The 21,958-nt window shown below is 40.4% G+C and overlaps 1 protein-coding gene across 1 annotated transcript in view; it reads left to right on the forward strand.

Annotated features, from left to right (window-relative positions):
* The window catches only part of CFAP77 (cilia and flagella associated protein 77), a 2,131,249-nt gene that overhangs the window by 1,573,201 nt on the left and 536,090 nt on the right, over positions 1-21,958 (forward strand). Inside the window, exon 4 of the mRNA XM_044058808.1 lies at positions 3,711-3,816. Coding sequence (XP_043914743.1) covers positions 3,711-3,816 — 106 coding nt within the window. The remainder of the gene's footprint in view (positions 1-3,710; positions 3,817-21,958) is intronic.

Raw genomic sequence — 21,958 nt, forward strand, 5'->3', positions numbered from 1 at the left:
AGTCCATTCTCTCCTTTTTAAGAGAAGGCAATTGGATGTGCTTGATAGATCTCTGAGATGCGTATTACCACATCAAGATGGACAAATGCTCCAGGAATCTGCTTCGCTTCCAGCTAGGAGCCAGTCATTATCAGTTCCGTGCCTTGCTGTTCGGTCTCTCTACAGCCCCCAGAGTGTTCACAAAATGCATCACAGTGGTAACAGCTCACTTGAGACTAAAAGGATTCCTGGTGTTTCCATATCTGGATGGCTGGCTCCTTACCACCCCCACTGAGCATCTTCTGGTAACAGCATTATACTCTCTCTCTGGCAAAATTGTTGAGAATAAAGATACATTGGGAAAAATCAAACCTTACCCCTACACAACAAATAGAGTTCATTGGAGCAATGTTCAGTACTCAGTCCGGTCTGGTATCACTCCCAGTTCGCAGACTACATCAATTGAGGCTTCAACTCTGGGTGATACTCTCTCAAATATGAGTCTCTGCAAGGGAAGTTCTTCAGGCCCTATGTTCTATGGCAGTGTCAATCCCAATAGTGCCGGTAGCAAAGCTGCATATGCGGATTCTGCAATGGCTCCTTCTGCGCCAATGGTTCCCAAACTATCACCCCTCAGTTACCAGATTCAAATAACCAACTCTTACAAACAAGACCTTCTTTGATGGATAAGGCCAGACGAAGAACTTTGGAGTCGTCCATTTCAATCCCCTCAGCTCTCAGCCATTGTGACCATGGATGCTTCCCTGATTGGGTGGGGTGGGGGTGGGGGGCATTTCCAGGGAAAGACTGTCCAAGGCACATGGTCCACCTCAGAGGCCCACCTGTATATCAGTGTTCTGGAACTGAGAGCTGTGCTGTTAGCATTGCAGGCCTTCCATTCGGCTGTCCCTTCCGGGACAATTGCGATTCAATCAGACAATATGTCAGTGGTCTGGTATATCAACAAGCAAGGAGGAACCAAGTCCTACCCCCTATGTCAAGAAGCTATGAGAATTTGGCAGTGGGCAATAGCTTCCAACCACTTTCTGATAGCAATGCATATCCCGGAGAGCTCCAGCGTGATTGTGGACAAACTGAGCAGATGCATCCTAATGCCTCACAAGTGGTCCCTCAACCCCAAGGTGGTGTCAGTAATCTTCAGCCACTGGGGCCAGCCTTGCTGCAATCTTTTTGCCTCCCCATCAAACAAGTGCAGCAGGTATTCTGCTCTACTTACCCCGGAGGGGGAGTCACCGAGGGACGCTCTGATCTATGATTAGCCCATGGGACTTCTCTATGCTTATCCTCTCATTCCTCTGATCCCACAATTTCTAAAGAAAGCTTTTCGGTTGAGATGCAAGGTGATCCTCATAGCCCCATTCTGGCCTCGACAAGTTTGGTTCCCCTTCCTTCGTCCTCACCTAGTATACCCGCCATGGATTCTGAACCCTCTACCAGATCTGATTACTCACCCGCAAGGGTTGAGTCACCCAAATCTGTCCAGTCTCAAACTGACAGCTTGGTTTCTCCACTTCCACTAGTCACCAGGCAAGCTAACCTCTCCTTGCCTGTTCGAGACATCATTCTGACCTCTCACAAATCATCCACCAGAAGACTATATCAGGATAAATGGAAAAGGTTGTCCATCTGGTCCAAGAATAACATGCTAGACCCATATTTGGCTCCATTTAGAGCAGTGCTTCAATACCTGGCTAAGTTTTTTCATAATGGAGCCTCTGCTTCTATTGTATGAGTACATCTGGTGGCAATCTCCATTTTCCACAATGGTATAGATAGTACCCCTCTTATCTCATTACGCCTTTGCAAGGCTTACCTCAAGGGGACCTCTCATATCAGGCCTCCTGTCAGACAGCCTGTGGAACCATGGAATTTCACTTTAGTCCTCCAATCTTTAACTCAAAAACCTTTTGAACCTGCTGCAAAGTGTGACCTGAAGTTTTTGTCTTGGAAATCTTTGTTCTTGGTAGCCATTACCTGTGCCAGAAGAGTCTCAGAGCTGTAGGCATTGTGTATCAAGAGGCCCCATCTGTTTTTTCATAAAGACAGAGTATCACTTCGGATGAATCCATCCTTTCTTCCCAAAGTTGTTTATGAATTCTTCATTAACAAGAGCATTGACCTACCAGTGTTCTTTCTGAATTTTGCCAGTAGAGGAGAGTACTGCCTTCACTCTTTAGACATACATAGACAATTGAGATTTTACCTAGACAGGACCAAACCTACCTGTAAATCTGAACAGCTTTTCATCTCCTTTTCTGGGCCCAGAATGGGAGAGGCTGTTTCCAAGGTCACATTATCAAGATGGCTAAGGGAGTGGATATGTTTCACCTATTGCCTCAATAATGAACCTATGCCAAAAGTTAAAGCTCACTCCATTAGATGTATGGCAACATCTATAGCATTCTATTCCAGGGCTTCCAAGGATGACATCTGCACAACAGCTACTTGGGCTAAGCCTCATACCTTTATCAATCATTACAAAGTGGACTTGATCTCCAGAAGGAGAGCTGCCTTTGGCTCAATGGTGCTCAGGAATGTTCTTCCATAGGTAGCTTGGGATTCTGTTCCATCAGTGATGAATGGAAAGAAGATTAACAACATCAGATGAAGAAGTTATGGCTCACCATAACGTTCCATTTGTGTTGTTCATCTTCTTTCATTCATCACTTCCCGCCCTCCTTCCCCCTCCAAAGGCTCCTGGGGATGCTTTGGGTCTAAGTGGTGCTTTAGGGTATTTGTGCAGAAGTGGCCTCGGCTTTACTTCTTTTTCTCTAGCAAACTTGATCTGAGGTAACAGGGAGAAGGGCATTCTGGGTAGAGACTTAGCACAAGAGTTTTTTTGGCTGGCGCGAGCTTGGTAAAAAGGCTGACTCTGTTCCGAGGGCTCTGAAATGAACCCATCAGTGATGAATGAAAGAAGATCAACACAGATGGAACATTATGGTAACACATAACTTCTTTTTTTCTTTCATATTACTGCTACTGCCCCTTTATTATTGCAGCAAATTATGCCAGAAGACTGTTTTCTATGGCTAAGTGCTATGGAGAAGTAATGGGTGTGCAAATTTTAAACTATATTAATGTTTTCTGTATAGAAGCAGTAGTTCCCATTGGTTCACACAACATCTTCTGTTAGCAACGATTCCTTTAAAAATAAAACAAGTTCACTTGGCTGTCCAGGTTGGATGTGTATATGGTTACTCCAAGCAGTATTATGTAATCTTCTTAAATGAACCATTAAATAAATAATGGATAATATATCCAAAGGTCACATGAGATTTTTTTTTTTGTTATGGACTCCTGTTATCTTTCAGTATTTCTATTGCAGATATGTAGAATATAATGTGTAGAAAATTCCTTTAGTATATAATTGCCATTTGGTTTAGAATACCATTTGGGGCCATTTGTAAAACATTTGATAAGTTGTGCTCCTCTGTCTATAGTTTATATACAGTGTTTGATGAAGTGCTATATATTAATATTCCTTTCTGACATATTTGTTTTAGTTAGGGCAACAAATACAATTTTTTTTAATTAATTATTTGTCCAAATTTCAGTATCTTTATCCTACTGAAAAGTCTGTTAGCTGAAACCTATTCTGTCACTGAAAGAGAATGAAGATCAGAAATGGATAATGTACTCTAACAAATAAAAATAAGTTATACATATAAAAGCCCAGAGATTAATAGTTCTTCCATTGTACTTCACAGGCCTTCAACCCCCATAAGTGACCTTCTGGCAAACACCTATCAGGACCGTTGGCTCCAAGATCAGAGGTCAGCAGAAAAAGTGCACCAAGCCAAGGATCAAAAGAAGGTAATTCTTTTTTTTGTTTGTTTGTCTGGTAGTAAATTGTTATGCATATGATAAGGAGAAGTAGACAGTGGATACTAGCAAAAAAAACGTCTTATCCATATAGGACGTGCAAAATAAGTTATATTTTCCTTGTAATGGATTCTTACTCTTATATTTGAAATTGCATTCTGTGGATTTTGTTTGAGTTGCTTTTCTGTCTCCAAGAACTAGAATAAAGAGGTTAGTTAATATTAGTGTTGGCCTGGGTACTCATTGCAACAAGCATGGACTTAACATAGTAAGCCTAGATATTAGATACTAGCCAGGACAAGCTATTTGCAGATGAACAGCTGGTGATTAGATTTAATGATGAAACATGCTGGTGATTGAAAAGTATCCCAAAGTCTTCATTAGCCACCAGTAACAATGCTAACTCGCAGAAATGTGTTTAGTACTTAGAAGCTATTTCCATACAGCTATGGCGACAAACGTTAAAATCTCTTTGTACAACAAATATGGTTGCCATCTTTATTGATGATGAAAAAAAACTCTTAAGACCCTAATTTTTATTTAAGTAAATGTAAATAAGCTTTCTTTTTACACACAAAAGCCCCCACTTTTTATCCCTGCACAAACATAAAAAATGAATAGATATTGCAGAGTCAAACCTCTTAACTGTTGAATCTCAAAAACATTGCCTGCAATACTTTGAATTCCCAGCAAAACTCCAACTTTTATAAAAGCAAAATGGCAAATGCCAATGAAAGAGAAATGGTACTTAATTATATTACAATTATACAATTAAGAAACTGAACCACAGAATCACAAAGGTACTGTTTGTAGAGGTAGAATTTGATGTGTTGGACCCCCCCCCCCCATGACGGGACTGTACTTCCCACACTTACAGTGCGTAATATGCTAACTCCAAGATGATATCACCAGTAAGACAAAGGAAATTTTGGTTTTGCTGGAAAACCAAGTACTTCCTTTATCTCAAAGGCATTTGGACCTTAAAGTTAATGTATTAAATAATTGGGGGGGGGGGGGCACACCAAAGTCCCCATATCATAAACATGCATTTTTAAAAACATATGTTGTAAAACTAAAACTGTCCGTATCAAAACATTCCTTAGATAATGTTTGAATTATCACTTTCTGCCATTAAAGAAGTGTTTTTAATGTACTTTATGGCTTCCTGAAATAAACCATGTTTTTGTTTCCATTTGTGTACAATCTGTATTGAAAACTTTTATTACAAGCTATAAATCTGTGTATGCATTTCTGATGGTGTTCAAAGGCATCTTGATATTTAATACTTGTTTTTGCTTCTTTGGTAGCAAATGCAAAAGAAATGTATTTAAAATTATTCTCTTACAAAGTGCTTCATATATGCAATATGAGTACCATTCGTAGTCCTTTACACATTTCTAGAAGCAATAGGCTTGACTAGATGTAGGAACTGATTAAATAAGACAATTTCTCTAAGTTTTATAGTCACAAGTTTTCCTTCCCTGGTAGTACCTCTTGTGTAGTGCTTCTGTAATCTGCTGTTTTAGAAACATTGCATTAAAATTGTAGAAGGATTTGAAGTGTTAATGAATATTTCCTAATAAATGAAATGCATGGCAAAGACTTCTGTGGAACTATGGAATTGACTGTTATTCATAAACTACATCTTATGTTGTGGTAGATATTTCTTTATTTGAATGCACATATCAGCTATATTTGTAAAAATGGAGTGTGACTGGCAAATTATCATAAATGGTTATTCACATTTTTATGCCAATTATTCAGGAATCAACTAACTGGAGACTGTAGCAGGTATCTTTTCTTTAATATGATTCAGAATGGCTTTATATTGTAAGAGTAAAAGTAAAATGTTGTTTTTTTTTTTTTTTTTACAAAATGGTGTTTGGCAATTTCTTCATACCTAGCTTGAAGATATGTACAATTCATTCAGCTAACCCATTTGCTGCTGGGTCTCTGGTGCATTAGAGAAATGAATTATTTTGTTTTGCTTAAGCAAACAGAGAAACTATTCTAACATAAACTGGGGTACCATTGTCACTGACAAATGTTCAGTTTAACTATAAGCAGTGAATCAGATCACATTAATGTGACTCTCTTCAATGTCAAAAGTCTAACCAATAAATTGCTTTATCTTGATGAAATTCTGCATTTTGAAAGCATCCATTTTTGCATACTGAGATTTGGTTTAAATGTAAAGAAAGCACTGCCTTTATACCCGGGTGTAGTACTTTTCATGTGTTCAGACCCAATGGCAACTGTTGTGGAGTCTTCATATTTGTCAAGGAACAGTTTGCCTCCAAGCTGATCTGTCAGGACCCACAATTTGAGCTCATTGAACTAAAGATCACTCTAGATAGGATTAATTATCGATTAATAGCTTGCTTCAATTCACATTCCTTGTCCCCTAATGACTGCATGAAATTCCGCAGTGTTTTAAATGATCTTCCTAGCTGCAAAAACTCCATTATTTTGGCTGACTTTAACTTCTCTTCAGTAAACTAGGACACATATACTTCCAGTGCAGGATATGCCCAAAAATTCCTAGACTTATATAAACAAAAACCTCATTGAGCACTTGGTAAATAAACCTACTAGAGAACAAAGTAAGCTTGACCGGATTCTTAGCAATATGGCTGCTTCTTGCAATACTTCTCTGGCATCTCTTTCCCCAGTGAAGTGAAATTATACACTTTTGACCTTTTTTAACCTCCTAAAAGCCCCTGTGGCAAACTCCACTGAATTTTTAACATGACAGATTTAACCTACTGTGTAATGAAATATCAAAATTCACCTTTAACTGAACCATCCCTGATAATGATACTGCAACGAGCTTCACAAGACGTTCTACACACATTTAGAAATATAAATAAATGTAGCAGTCATAGGAAATTCATTAATAAACTTCCCTGGTGGTTTACTATCATAAATAAACTCTACAACAAAGGAAAGAAACTCCTAAATTACATAACAAATCCAAAAAATAATTTCTGAAGGAAAATACCCAAAACGTTATGGAAAAAAAAACTGAAAGTAACTATCAGGTTCACAAAAGAAACCCATGAACTTAGGCTGGGCTCCAAAGCCAAGGGTAATTATAAATATTTATTTTGATATGTTTGTGGTAAATATACTCTAACAATAAGTAATTCTGTTACAAATATGTAACAGTTTGGCTACATTGCTCTGACCTTATTCAAAATGATACTACCTGTTGTGACCAGAGCTGGATGATGTTCATATTGGGCCTTAGGCAGGGTAATGGATTGGGGCACCCCCATACACAGCCCTCCCCCCTTCCCCGCAGCCATTCCAGTGTCCCATTACTTGGCTCTTTCTCCACAATTACCATAAACACTGCTCAAAACTCTGTGTGCATACTGTTTTCTGGTTTACTTCTACAATGATAACAGATATTTGGATTTAATTTAAAACTTTTATTTCAAATTTTACAGCACAAACACTGATAGACATTTGTTAAACAAAGCAATACAGTCTCGCAATGAAAACAGACATTAAAATGCCTTTGCCCTTGAAACTCACATTCACTGAAACAGTACTGAAATCCACATTCAAAGAAAATGCATCTGGCTAATGGCGGATTACGTTTACCTTTGGGCTGCTTTCAAACCATAGACCGCTTACACACATTTTAGGAACATGCAAGATTTGAGTCACCTTTTCGGTTGTATTAAATTATACTCCTTGTATCATACAGCAACACCTGTTAAGAGTGTTTGTTAATTTTTAGTTTTGAACATTTTTCCAGTGAGCAGTGACAAGAAACATATGAACCAATATTGAGAAAACTGCCCAATTCATAACATTTCAACCATAAAAGGCCACTCAAACTTTTGTCACTACAATCTACCAATATCAGTCAATTAGCACAATCTCTGCAGAAGTAGAAGTCATCTGAACAATTCCACATTAAAGAGATTTGTAACTAATGAAAAGATTGCTGCTAGCAAATAACTTTATATTTCAGTGTTTCCTCTACAAATTCAGTGCCTGTTGCCCTTGAAGAATAAATTGCCTGTGTTGCATTAGAAAATATAGTAAGCTGGTAATATTGCAATAGGGAATGGATGGCATACTGAAAACAGGTTCATAGTTACTTGGCATCTCATCCAAAGGAGGACATATTTAGAACTGCAGCACCCCACCCCCTTAAAATACAACGCAATATCAACAACCCATCTACATGCTGTGGGAGTAGAACCCACAGCTTTCTCCATCAAAAGCTACTAACTGCTTTTAACTTCTATAATACAATAGTGATACCATTTGCTAAACAAAACAGTTGCACAGTCTAAACAGACTTACATGAGCAGCAGTAAACTTGTCTTCCCTTGAAGCTCACAATGCCTTGAAAATGCACTTGAAACTTATTTCCCTGAATAATGCAGCTTGGTAGTCAGGATATAGGCTTCAGGCTCTTGTTTCCTGTAACTAAAATACAGGTTTGAGCCTAAGAAAATTACTGACCACCTGCTATCCCTAACTAGACAATTTCACTCGCAAACAGAGACATCTCAACCTTTTAGTGCAAGAAATCTGGACAAAGCCTAAAATAAATAGGGACATATTATAAATATTGCTCTCATGAACATACAATATTGCTAGATTAACAGGATTTGTGTTAGTGTACGTTTTTCTAAAGGATATCTAGTCTGAAACTTCAAACGTCTGCTGTTATTTAGTAACCTCAGTCCTTTTTATGAGGAACAGATCAAAAATTAGGGTCAAAAATCTGGACAGTTGAGAAGCATGCTACCTCCCTCCCTCTTACACAGAAGCACATACACCAGTCTACCTCCCTGTTGCACACACACACACACACACACACACACACACACACACACACACACACACACACACACACAAACACACGCACACCTACGTATTTACCTACCACCCTCTTATACACACACACCTCCTTCCCTTCCTATTACGCACACACACCTACCTCCTTCTTACACACACACACACCTCTGCCTCCCTATTACACATACACACACACACACACACACACACACACACACACACACACACACACACACACACACACACACACACATCCCTACCTACCCCTATCTACCTACCTACCACTTAAACACACACACCTACCTCTCACTTGTCCGTTTGTGGTCCGCATTTAAAACATCTTCTGACATTCAAATTATGTGCTTGTGGAAGACAGAGATAAACAATGGGTCATACAGATGCAGAAGACAAAAACAGGTCACAAAAACTGTTGCTTTTTTGAGACCGGACACAAATGGCATTTTTCTTAAAGAAGAATGCCCTTAAACACACACACAAACGCACAGATTTTATATATATATATATATATATATATATATATATATATATATATATATATATATATATATATATTTAGGTTCATAGGTTCATACTAGGCTATCTGCCCTAGGGCATTTACAAGCCTAGCCAGAGTGTGTTTGGCTTTCGCCACCCATTTTAAATGAATTTTGCTATGCCCTTTTTCGAGGTTAGTATACTGTGCCTCTGTCTAACAGTGACACAGAAGTGATACCCAGAGTAAATCTACAATCTCCCATCCACTCATCAAGATTCCTCTTGAAGAGAGTCAATGAGGGACTCTGCCTAACCTGGACTGGGATTTTATTCCAGAGTGAAGGGAGCCTCTGGGTTATGAATCTGTCCCACAAGCATGTCCTATTTATTTCAGTGCTGAGGTTCAAGTCTCTCGAGCGCGTAGCTCGATGGGATTTGGATTTTCTGAGGTGCAGCATGTCCATTAATTCTGGGTTGGACATGGCTTTATACGTCAGGCACAGATCGCCTCTGAGCAGGCGGTATGCCACTGAGTAGAGCTGGAGTTTCTTTAACCGGGCAGCATATGGCATCTGTTTGAGCCCTTTGATCCTCTTGGTGAGGTACTTTTGGGGTCTTTCCAGTTGCTGCAGGTGTCTGGTAAGGTACATCCCAAAAGGGGCATTGTACTCAATTATGGGCCTGATGAGGGATGAGTAAAGAGGCACAATGACCTCCCCTGATCTAGATGTAAATCCCTTCATGATTAGGTGGGCTATATAAAATGTTTTTCTAACCACTTTGGCCACGTGGTTGTCGAATGAGAGATTGCTATCAACTTGGGTCCCCAGGTCCCTAATTACTTCTTCCGTACTTAGTGGATTACCATCTATGTGGTAATTTGTGGGCACTTTGTTTTTGCCGAAGGGGATGACTATACACTTTTTGGCGTTTAACTTGAGGCCATGGCTCTGGCACCAGTTGTCTGTTTCTATGAGGCCCTTTTGTAGGATGCTTGTGTCGGCTGGAGAGTCGATTATGGCGCCCAGTTTTCAGTCATCTGCGAACTTGGACAGCCACAGTCCTTCCATGTTGGCCTGTACTTCCGAGAAATATATACCGAACAAGAGAGGTCCCAGGACTGAGCCTTGTGGGACGCCACTTGTAACTGGTTTGGAGTCTGACATTGCTCCAGCAATTCTAACCATGTGGGTTCTGTCCTTGAGCCAGTTTGCAACCCATCTAGTGACATAGGGGTTTATATTTACGCTGGTGAGCTTATCTATAATGCCCGAGTGGGGTATTGTATCGAAGGCTTTTGCGAGGTCCATGTGGGCTGTGTGGACCACCTTCCCCTCGTCAATGGCCTTGGTGACTGTTTCAAAGAAATCGACCAGGTTTAAGAAGCAGGATCTGCCCTTAACAAAGCCGAAATGGGTAGGATCCAGTGTCTGTAGGTCCCCAATATCTTTATTTATGAGGTCTGTGATGATCCTTTCCATAGCTTTGCAGACCAAGCTAGTCAGGTGTATGGGGCGATAGTTTCCAGGATCCGTTGAGGCACCACCTTTGTGGAGAGGGACCACTGTTGCTGTACGCCACTCTTTGGGTACATATCCTGTAGTAAGGCTGAGATTGAACAGTAGTTTTATGTTTGGGTTTAGTTCTTCTTGGAATTCATGTAGGACGTAGCCTGGGACACTGTCTGGTCCCACTGATGCTGTGTTTTTTGCTTTGGAGAGGGTGGCTCTTACCTGAGCATCTGAGATGTCGGGGGCAGCACTCTGTTGGGATAGATATTTGCCCTTTTGGTGGGGAAGGGGGGGCAGTTTGCACTGAACCTGTCAGCTAGGATGTTGGCAATGTCTGTGGGTTCAGTGTATTTTTTGTCATTTTGGACTAATTCTGAGCATATCTGGGAATTCCCACCCAAGTTCCTAACATAACTAAAGAAAGCCTTGTGATTATCCTTAGTGTCCTGTGCAATTTTTCTCTCGAAGTTGGCCTTAGACGATTTTATGAGTGCCCGTAGTTTTTTGCTAATACTGATCAGAGATGCCTTCCTGTTTTGGGATTTTGCTCTATCATGTAGTAGCTTCCTCCTTCTATTGTATAGTTTGTTTATGGCTGGGGTCCACCAGACAGGACGCCTGCCTTTTCGAGGACTGGGTCTTGGTTTTGTTTGGGATGGCATGATCCATGCATTCCTGAAGGTGTTCATAGAATGCATTTATAAAGGATTCTGCGGTCTGGGCCGTATTTTCCACAGGCCCGGGGGCTTTGAAGGATTCCACTTCGGTTTGAGGAGTGTGTAATTTGCTTTAGAGAAGTTTTTCACTGTGGTTTTCTGGGCAGGGGCTGGGGTCGGGATGTGAATATCTAGTGAGATTAGTTTATGGTCTGATCTTACCAGTCAGGGATACACTTTTGGTCTGGAGCACAGAGTCCCCATGTTGGTGATGATCAGGTCCGGTATGTTTTCCCCTCTTGTGGGAGTGGTAACAAGTTGTTCCATAGCATTTGAGTTTATAAATTCTAGGAACCTTTGGGCTAGAGTGTTGGAGCTAGAGTAATGCTCCCAGTCTATGTTTGGGTAGTTGAAGTCGCCCAATATAATGGTGCTTGGAGAGACCTTCATATTTTCCAGTGTTCTCAGGAAGGCCGAGTGGGGTTCCTGAGTTTGGGAGGGTTGTCTGTAGCAGGCTATAAACTGGAAGGAAGTTTTACTCACTGTTAGTTGCACATGGATAGTCTCTGATGCTTCGTGCTGTGCCACCAACCTGGAGGTGTAGGGTATCTTTGACGAATATTGATACTCCCCCTCCTTTTTGTGGTTCAGTCCAAGTTTTGGGGCTGAAAAACATGGTATGAGGTATAACCTGGTAGTGCTGGGGTGCTCTCGGGAGCTTTGAACCAGGTTTCTGTTACTGCACAGATATCGATGTTCTCCATACTAAGGAGAGTTTCGAGTACATGCATCTTGAGGTTTAGACTTCTGGCATTGAGTAGCATTACTCTTAGTTTCTTATCCCTTGTGATACCTATGGAGGTGGGTTTGTCTTTTGAGCCTTGCCTAAAAAAGGCACTATGGGGGTGGCAAGAGCCTTTGCCAATATCCGAAAGCCCAAGGGTGACAGGTGCAAGCCGTCCCTAGTGAAGCATCGTGGCTTGTCGAGCATGTCATCCCAGGCTGACAGGCATTGGATCCCCTTTGAATGACACCAATACTTAAGCCAATTGTTGAAATTGATCATCTTGTCTTCATATCGTGGCATCATTCTTGGTGAGGGTAAGATGCTACTCAAGGTCAGGGTCATACAGGCCTGGGCTACATGCTCAGAGAGCTCCTCTATGTCTCTTTTCATGTAGTCCAGGGAGGTACGTCTCAGGTCATTCACACCAGCATGGACAATGACTGAGTCATATTTGTACTTGCCTTGGAGTGACCTGAGTGCTTGTGTTATGTGGCGGATCCTAGCGCCCAACAGGCAGCTCACCATGACCTTCTCCTTGTTCAGCCTGGTGAGCTGGACGTCAGTGTGCCTGATGATAGAGTCACCTATTACAAGCGTATCAGGTGTGTTGTTTAGCCTTAAGGGCTGTGACTGTTCGGCACACTGGCTTTGTGAGCTATGTGTTGCACGTGTTTTGTTTTGGGGTAGCGGTTGCTTGGGTGTCTGCTTTGGAGGTCTCTGTTGCTTAGGCAGATTTTTATTTATAGCCTCCGAGTATGTTTTTGTGTGTTTATGTGTTTGGTTTGCTGTCGTGGTAGGTCTATGTGAGACTGGAATTGTAGTGAGTGTGGTTTCCTTCTCCTCCTGACTGGTTACGCCAGTACTGAGTTGAGAGAGCTTAGCCTCCAGTTTGGCTGTATGGTTGCATCTCTCACATGTGTTGGAATTTGTTGGGAGGAGGAGAGGGTTGTCTGTGTACATGAGGCAGTTGTAACATTGCCTCAAGATTCCCAGATTCATCAGCTGGACCGGAGAGGAGATTGACAATTGACCTTTGGACATGCTAGAATAGTATTGGGAATTCCTTTATAATTGAAAAAAGGGCCAATGGGGAACAAGGTACTCAAGGGGAGTTTGTGAGGGTGTAGTGCTTTTAATTTTTTAGTGCTGACTTATATAATTGCTTTAGTGAGCAAGTGACAGGCTTTAGAGTAGGAATAGGGTGTTTATTATAAGAACTAGATCATTTGTAAGGGGAAAAAGTGAAGAGCAGACTTTGTGGAGCAGAGAATGGTTTAAACCCAATTAAGCGGCGAAAATCGTGCAAAGCTGCGCTAAAGCGGGTTTTATACAGGGGGGGACTTGAAAGAGCTAGAAATTGGCCCAAAACAGCCAATAGACTACCAGATTCTTGTGCTGGGAACACTCCTCCAGTGATAGATAGGCTGCTCTAAGCTCCCCACTGCCACTGGTGAACAAAGAAGCCTCCCTTTATCCAAGAAAGGAAATGGGCAACACAGGAACTTTCCAAAAGTCCAGAATACAGGAAAGCCTGTATTTGGACTACTCTAGGTCAGGAAAGACGGGAAACAAGGATAATTTTATTTTTTCTTTTTTGCAACAAACAGCAGGAAAATGCAATAAATATGTAACACAGGCTAGCGCACTTGAGTGTGTAGCCTCAACAGGTAAATGCAACAAACAGGACAAACTTTAAAAGTGCAAAAACAGTTCAAGAAGCAGAAATACTTGCAGTTTAGCTAGATCGGACAGTTGCCCAGGTAGTAGCAGCAAAACAAAACACTTTTATCAGGTTAGCAGTCGCTCTTTTAGCCTCTCTGCTGCTAGCACCACTCTGCAGGACCACGAGGAGCTTGGCTGAGTAGTAACAAGCGCAAAAACCGTGCCAAAGCGGGTTTTATACAGGGGGACTTGAAAGAGCTAGAAATTGGCCCAAAACGGCCAATAGACTACCAAATTATTGTGCTGGGAACACTCCTCCAGGGATAGATAGGCTACTCTAAGCTCCCCACTGCCACTGGTGAACAAAGACGCCTCCCTTTATCCAAGAAAGGAAATGGGCAACACAGGAACTTTCCAAAAGTCCAGAATACAGCAAAGCCTGTATTTGGACTACTCTAGGTCAGGAAAGACGGGAAACAAGGATAATTTTTTTTTGTTTTTTTTTTTGTTTTTTGCAACAAACAGCAGGAAAATGCAATAACTATGTAATACAGGCTAGCACACGTGAGTGTGTAGCCTCAACAGGTAAATGCAACAAACAGGACAAACTTTAAAAGTGCAGGTGCAAAAACAACTTTAAACAGTTTAAAACAGTTCAAGAATGCAGAAATACTTGCAGTTTAACTAGATCCACTGGTTGGGAGAGGGCCCCCACTGGCTGAGAGGGAGCCACTGGCCAATATATATATATATATATATATATATATATATATATATATATATATATATATATATATATATTTTTTTTAAATTAAAAAAATAAATATCTTGGCCAGTGGCCTCCTCTCAGCCAGTGGGGGCCCTCTCCCAACCAGTAGACCCTAGGCGACTGCCTTGGTTACCTAGTGCTGGATATGACTCTGATTGTGACCCAGTAGACAGTGCAAACAAATTCAGTGCCAGTTTAACCCTGGAGATTTTTATCTAATGTCCAGAAATATCTGAATACAATACTTCCCTAATTATCTGTAAGATCATTTACTGAAAATGCTAACCAAGACCAGAAAAATGCTTCCTCTGTAGGACCTGGGGGTATACCTGATTGCTTAATTAGTAATGTTAAATATACCCTTGCAGACCCACTTAATAAACTGTTAGCCTAGGTTTAGCAACTGTTTTAGTCCCTGATGACTGGTACACTCCAGTCATGATGTCCCTCTGTAAGGGTGGTCTTACTACTGGCCCAGGTAATTATTTAACTGAAAGTCTTACAAGCCTCATTTGCAAAGTCATGTAAATCATTATAACTGACTTCATTAACTGCACTGTCAGTAATCTTGTTTAACTTGACCCCCAGCATTTTGTCTTTGCAAAGGGTAGATCCCATCTACTGAAAAAGGTAAAGTTCTTTGAAAGATTAACAGAGTCCGTAAACAATGGCCAAGCAGTACACATGGTATATCTTGACCCAGACAAGGCCTTTGATACCATTCCCCATCATGCAGAAGTTAATGCATTAAAATTAAACCCATATGTGCTAAGATGGACAGCAAACTGTCTGAAAGACAGAACCTGAACAGTGTGAGTTGTAAGAGTCTCATCAAAATGTATGAAAGTGTCCATCTATGTCTTCCAAGCTCTGTACTAGGATGTCTCCTTTATGACTTTTTCTTCTCATATCTCAAGAAAAGATCCAAGACCTCTGGTGGTTAACAAAGTTTGCAGACAACTGCAAATTTGAGGTTGTTAGTAAGTCACCTTCTGACACCTAAGCATGAACTCTCCCGGTAAACTCTTGGTGTAATAAAATGGGGTATAGTATTGTCAGTTCTGGCAGATAACTGCTCCCCTCACCATATTGCATAGACAACACACCACTTCAAAATGAAAATGTAGTGGCCATCTTGCAACAATGGTTGGCAGTAAATAATTTTATTTAACGCAGCTAATTGCAGAATGAATATCTTCAACATCTAATAAGGTAATTGCTCCCCTGTACTTAGCATTAATCAGACCAATTGCTGATTATAATGCCCCCTTCAGGATGTATCTCACTAAATAATTCAAACAATTAGAAAGACTTCAAAGTTTTCTATTATTTAATATTTTATTTATTATTATTATTTTACATTTATTTACTGGGAAAGTCTGACTGGGCATGGATCCCATTTTCAGCGGAGGCCTGGGGAGAAAAGCTCCACATAGATTAGTACAGCAAATACAATACGCATGTTTAATAAAGTACAGTACAGAGTCAAAAAGTTAATAAGTACAGGTCAAGGCCAAGAAAGGAGCAAAAAGTAAATATATAAGGAGCACAGAGTGTAACAGTAAACCAAGAATTTTCAACCAGTGTGCCATGACACACTGGTGTGCCTTGAGAGGTTGAGAGGTGCGGCACAAAATTTTTTAAAGCATGCCTACTGCCTTCAGACAAATGGTTACTTACTCCCACACTTCAGTGCAATCTTTTCTTTACAAAGAATCCTGTCACCAAACGTGCCTAATACATCGAAGATGCGATTGGAGATTGCAGTCAGGTGATTTTTTTTTTTTTTATTATTACGATCCTCCTCCAACCATGTCTCCATTGAATTAGGCATATTGGTTAGAGATGGATATCTTAAGATGAAACTGTGAAGTGAGCACAGAAAGTCTACTGACTCTAACAACACTAAATTTTGACTGGACTTTGAACCAAGGGACTTTGCTGAAGAGTGTGCATAGAAACTGCCAGTGCAAGCCAGTGATTCTGCATTGCTGTAATAAAATTCTGTTCTACTACAAGAAGAAATATGGGCATACCTCTCAATCTCTTATAACAGATTGTTCAATAGCAAAACTTTTCTACAGGATGTGAAGTCTGAAACTCAAATGTCAGCCATTATTTTCTGTTTTCAGTCCTCCATGATTTGCCAGTGATTTGCCAGAAAAAAACACAATTTAATAAAAAACAGTTGAAAAATGTTGTTGTGTCTTTCGGCTTTTTCCCGGTTAGGGGTTGCCACAGTGGAACTCTGGTCCGCTAATGATTGGCACTAGATTTTTACGTGCTGAGTTGCCAGCCCTGACGCAAAAATACTGGGCAAACATCTGAGCATTCTGCAATGTGGTGACAAGGTGTTTCTCAAGACGCCACAGAGGTACAGTTGAGAGACTACCGTATTTGGCGCGCTGGAGTAAAGGCAACATTGCTGGAAGCTGGGACATCAGGAGGCATACGCACTCTAACAGTGTGTGCATGCGTATGTCTGTTATTTTTCTGTCTCTGTGTTTGAGTGAATGCATGTATGAAAGGAGAAGACATTGTGTGCATGAGAGATGGAGAGAGAGAGAGAGTGAAACTGATCTCGTGTGAGTGAATGCATGTGTGAAAGGAGAAGACATTGTGTGCATGAGAGATAGAGAGAGAGAGTGAAAACGATCTTGTGTGAGTGAATGCATGTATGAAAGGAGAAGACATTGTGTGCATGAGAGATAGAGTGAAAGTGATCTTGTGTGAGTGAATGCATGTATGAAAGGAGAAGACATTGTGTGCATGAGAGATAGAGAGTGAAAGCGATCTTGTGTGAGTGAATGCATGTATGAAAGGAGAAGACATTGTGTGCATGAGAGATAGAGAGAGTGAAAGCGATCTTGTGTGAGTGAATGCATGTATGAAAGGAGAAGACATTGTGTGCATGAGAGATAGAGAGTGAAAGCGATCTTGTGTGAGTGAATGCATGTATGAAAGGAGAAGACATTGTGTGCATGAGAGATAGAGAGAGTGAAAGCGATCTTGTCTGAGTGAATGCATGTATGAAAGGAGAAGACATTGTGTGCATGAGAGATAGAGAGTGAAAGCGATCTTGTGTGAGTGAATGCATGTATGAAAGGAGAAGACATTGTGTGCATGAGAGATAGAGAGAGTGAAAGCGATCTTGTGTGAGTGAATGCATGTATGAAAGGAGAAGACATTGTGTGCATGAGAGACAGAGAGAGTGAAAGCGATCTTGTGTGAGTGAATGCATGTATGAAAGGAGAAGACATTGTGTGCATGAGAGATAGAGAGAGTGAAAGCGATCTTGTGTGAGTGAATGCATGTATGAAAGGAGAAGACATTGTGTGCATGAGAGATAGAGAGTGAAAGCGATCTTGTGTGAGTGAATGCATGTATGAAAGGAGAAGACATTGTGTGCATGAGAGATAGAGAGAGTGAAAGCGATCTTGTGTGAGTGAATGCATGTATGAAAGGAGAAGACATTGTGTGCATGAGAGACAGAGAGAGTGAAAGCGATCTTGTGTGAGTGAATGCATGTATGAAAGGAGAAGACATTGTGTGCATGAGAGATAGAGAGTGAAAGCGATCTTTTGTGAGTGAATGCATGTATGAAAGGAGAAGACATTGTGTGCATGAGAGATAGAGAGAGTGAAAGCGATCTTGTGTGAGTGAATGCATGTATGAAAGGAGAAGACATTGTGTGCATGAGAGATAGAGAGAGTGAAAGCGATCTTGTGTGAGTGAATGCATGTATGAAAGGAGAAGACATTGTGAGAGACAGAGAGAGTGAAAGCGATCTTGTGTGAGTGAATGCATGTATGAAAGGAGAAGACATTGTGTGCATGAGAGATAGAGAGAGTGAAAGCGATCTTGTCTGAGTGAATGCATGTATGAAAGGAGAAGACATTGTGTGCATGAGAGATAGAGAGAGTGAAAGCGATCTTGTCTGAGTGAATGCATGTATGAAAGGAGAAGACATTGTGTGCATGAGAGATAGAGAGAGTGAAAGCGATCTTGTGTGAGTGAATGCATGTATGAAAGGAGAAGACATTGTGTGCATGAGAGATAGAGAGAGTGAAAGCGATCTTGTGTGAGTGAATGCATGTATGAAAGGAGAAGACATTGTGTGCATGAGAGATAGAGAGTGAAAGCGATCTTGTGTGAGTGAATGCATGTATGAAAGGAGAAGACATTGTGTGCATGAGAGATAGAGAGAGTGAAAGCGATCTTGTGTGAGTGAATGCATGTATGAAAGGAGAAGACATTGTGTGCATGAGAGATAGAGAGAGTGAAAGCGATCTTGTGTGAGTGAATGCATGTATGAAAGGAGAAGACATTGTGTGCATGAGAGATAGAGAGAGTGAAAGCGATCTTGTGTGAGTGAATGCATGTATGAAAGGAGAAGACATTGTGTGCATGAGAGATAGAGAGAGTGAAAGCGATCTTGTCTGAGTGAATGCATGTATGAAAGGAGAAGACATTGTGTGCATGAGAGATAGAGAGTGAAAGCGATCTTGTGTGAGTGAATGCATGTATGAAAGGAGAAGACATTGTGTGCATGAGAGATAGAGAGTGAAAGCGATCTTGTGTGAGTGAATGCATGTATGAAAGGAGAAGACATTGTGTGCATGAGAGATAGAGAGAGTGAAAGCGATCTTGTGTGAGTGAATGCATGTATGAAAGGAGAAGACATTGTGTGCATGAGAGATAGAGAGAGTGAAAGCGATCTTGTGTGAGTGAATGCATGTATGAAAGGAGAAGACATTGTGTGCATGAGAGATAGAGAGAGTGAAAGCGATCTTGTGTGAGTGAATGCATGTATGAAAGGAGAAGACATTGTGTGCATGAGAGATAGAGAGAGTGAAAGCGATCTTGTGTGAGTGAATGCATGTATGAAAGGAGAAGACATTGTGTGCATGAGAGATAGAGAGAGTGAAAGCGATCTTGTGTGAGTGAATGCATGTATGAAAGGAGAAGACATTGTGTGCATGAGAGATAGAGAGAGTGAAAGCGATCTTGTGTGAGTGAATGCATGTATGAAAGGAGAAGACATTGTGTGCATGAGAGATAGAGTGAAAGCGATCTTGTGTGAGTGAATGCATGTATGAAAGGAGAAGACATTGTGTGCATGAGAGATAGAGAGAGTGAAAGCGATCTCGTGTGAGTGAATGCATGTATGAAAGGAGAAGACATTGCGTGCATGAGAGATAGAGAGAGTGAAAGCGATCTCATGTGAGTGAATGCCTGTATGAAAGGAGAAGACATTGTGTGCATGAGAGATAGAGAGAGTGAAAGCGATCTCGTGTGAGTGAATGCATGTATGAAAGGAGAAGACATTGTGTGCATGAGAGATAGAGAGTGAAAGCGATCTTGTGTGAGTGAATGCATGTATGAAAGGAGAAGACATTGTGTGCATGAGAGATAGAGAGAGTGAAAGCGATCTTGTGTGAGTGAATGCATGTATGAAAGGAGAAGAGACTGTGAGTGTGAGAGAGACTGAACGATGAGTGAGAGGAGCAAATGATCCCCTGGCAGCAGTTAAGAGGTTTGCATATACCTCTCAGCCTCTTACTTATTTTAACCAGTTAGTTAGCAAATAAGCAGGTCAAATATAAACAAAAAAAGTAACTTCATGACATTGTACTAGTAGAAATGTTAATGTTCTTTTCTATTTTGAATCAAGGAGCACTTACTCTAGATAAGACAAAGACACAGATAGTCTTATCCAGGGTCTGAGACTTATTTCTTTGTTATGTAGTTTTGTAAGGGTGACCACTGGCCATATTAATAATAATATATATTTTTAAGCATGTCTTCTTAAAAGACATTCTAAAACATCTTCAGGCTCAGATATCTCATTAAATATTAAAAGCAAGTAGAAAACAAGAAAAAGATGTTTTAAATCAGTCAAAATTATACCTATTTCTTTTTTGTCAGATTGACAAAACGATTTTTGTAATTAGTTTATGTGAAATGAAATGGAAAAGGTTGAAAATCTCTGCAATAAGCAATACAGTTGAAAGGATGTTTTGTTCAGTCATTTGGTTATGTTCATCAGTGGCTAGTACAGTAAACACACATTGATTAAGAGTATAGAAGGGAGTTGTTGCAAACTTTCATAGAAGGTTAAAGCATGATACAATCTAATTAAGTGACACTACCCAGGTACCAGGGTCACAGACTATAGAAAGGAGTTGTTACAATCTTTCATAGAAGGTTAAAGTATGATGCGATCTAATTAAGTGACACTACCCAGGTATCAGGGTCACAGACTATAGAAAGGAGTTGTTACAAGCTTTCATAGAAGGTTAAAGTATGATACGATCTAATTAAGTGACACTACCCAGGTACCAGGGTCACAGACTATAGAAAGGAGTTGTTACAAGCTTTCATAGAAGGTTAAAGTATGATATGATCTAATTAAGTGACACTGCCCAGGTACCAGGGTCACAGACTATAGAAAGGAGTTGTTACAAGCTTTCATAGAAGGTTAAAGTATGATACGATCTAATTAAGTGAAGCTACCCAGGTACCAGGGTCACAGACTATAGAAAGGAGTTGTTACAATCTTTCATAGAAGGTTAAAGTATGATACAATCTAATTAAGTGACACTACCCAGGTACCAGGGTCACAGACTATAGAAAGGAGTTGTTACAAGCTTTCATAGAAGGTTAAAGTATGATATGATCTAATTAAGTGACACTGCCCAGGTACCAGGGTCACAGACTATAGAAAGGAGTTGTTACAAGCTTTCATAGAAGGTTAAAGTATGATACGATCTAATTAAGTGAAGCTACCCAGGTACCAGGGTCACAGACTATAGAAAGGAGTTGTTACAATCTTTCATAGAAGGTTAAAGTATGATACAATCTAATTAAGTGACACTACCCAGGTACCAGGGTCACAGACTATAGAAAGGAGTTGTTACAAGCTTTCATAGAAGGTTAAAGTATGATATGATCTAATTAAGTGACACTGCCCAGGTACCAGGGTCACAGACTATAGAAAGGAGTTGTACAAGCTTTCATAGAAGGTTAAAGTATGATATGATCTAATTAAGTGACGTTACCCAGGTACCAGGGTCACAGACTATAGAAAGGAGTTGTTACAAGCTTTCATAGAAGGTTAAAGTATGATATGATCTAATTAAGTGATGTTACCCAGGCACTAGGGTCACAGACTATAGGAAGGAGTTGTTACAAGCTTTCATAGAAGGTTAAAGTATGATATGATCTAATTAAGTGACGTTACCCAGGTACCAGGGTCACAGACTATAGAAAGGAGTTGTTACAAGCTTTCATAGAAGGTTAAAGTATGATATGATATAATTAAGTGACACTACCCAGGTACCAGGGTCAAAGACTATAGAAAGGAGTTGTTACAAGCTTTCATAGATGGTTAAAATATGATAAGATCTAATTAAGTGACACTACCCAG

This window comes from Protopterus annectens, chromosome 16.part0 (assembly GCF_019279795.1).
Source record: "Protopterus annectens isolate FY-2018-M chromosome 16.part0, PAN1.0, whole genome shotgun sequence".
NCBI classification, from domain to species: Eukaryota; Metazoa; Chordata; order Ceratodontiformes; family Protopteridae; genus Protopterus; species Protopterus annectens.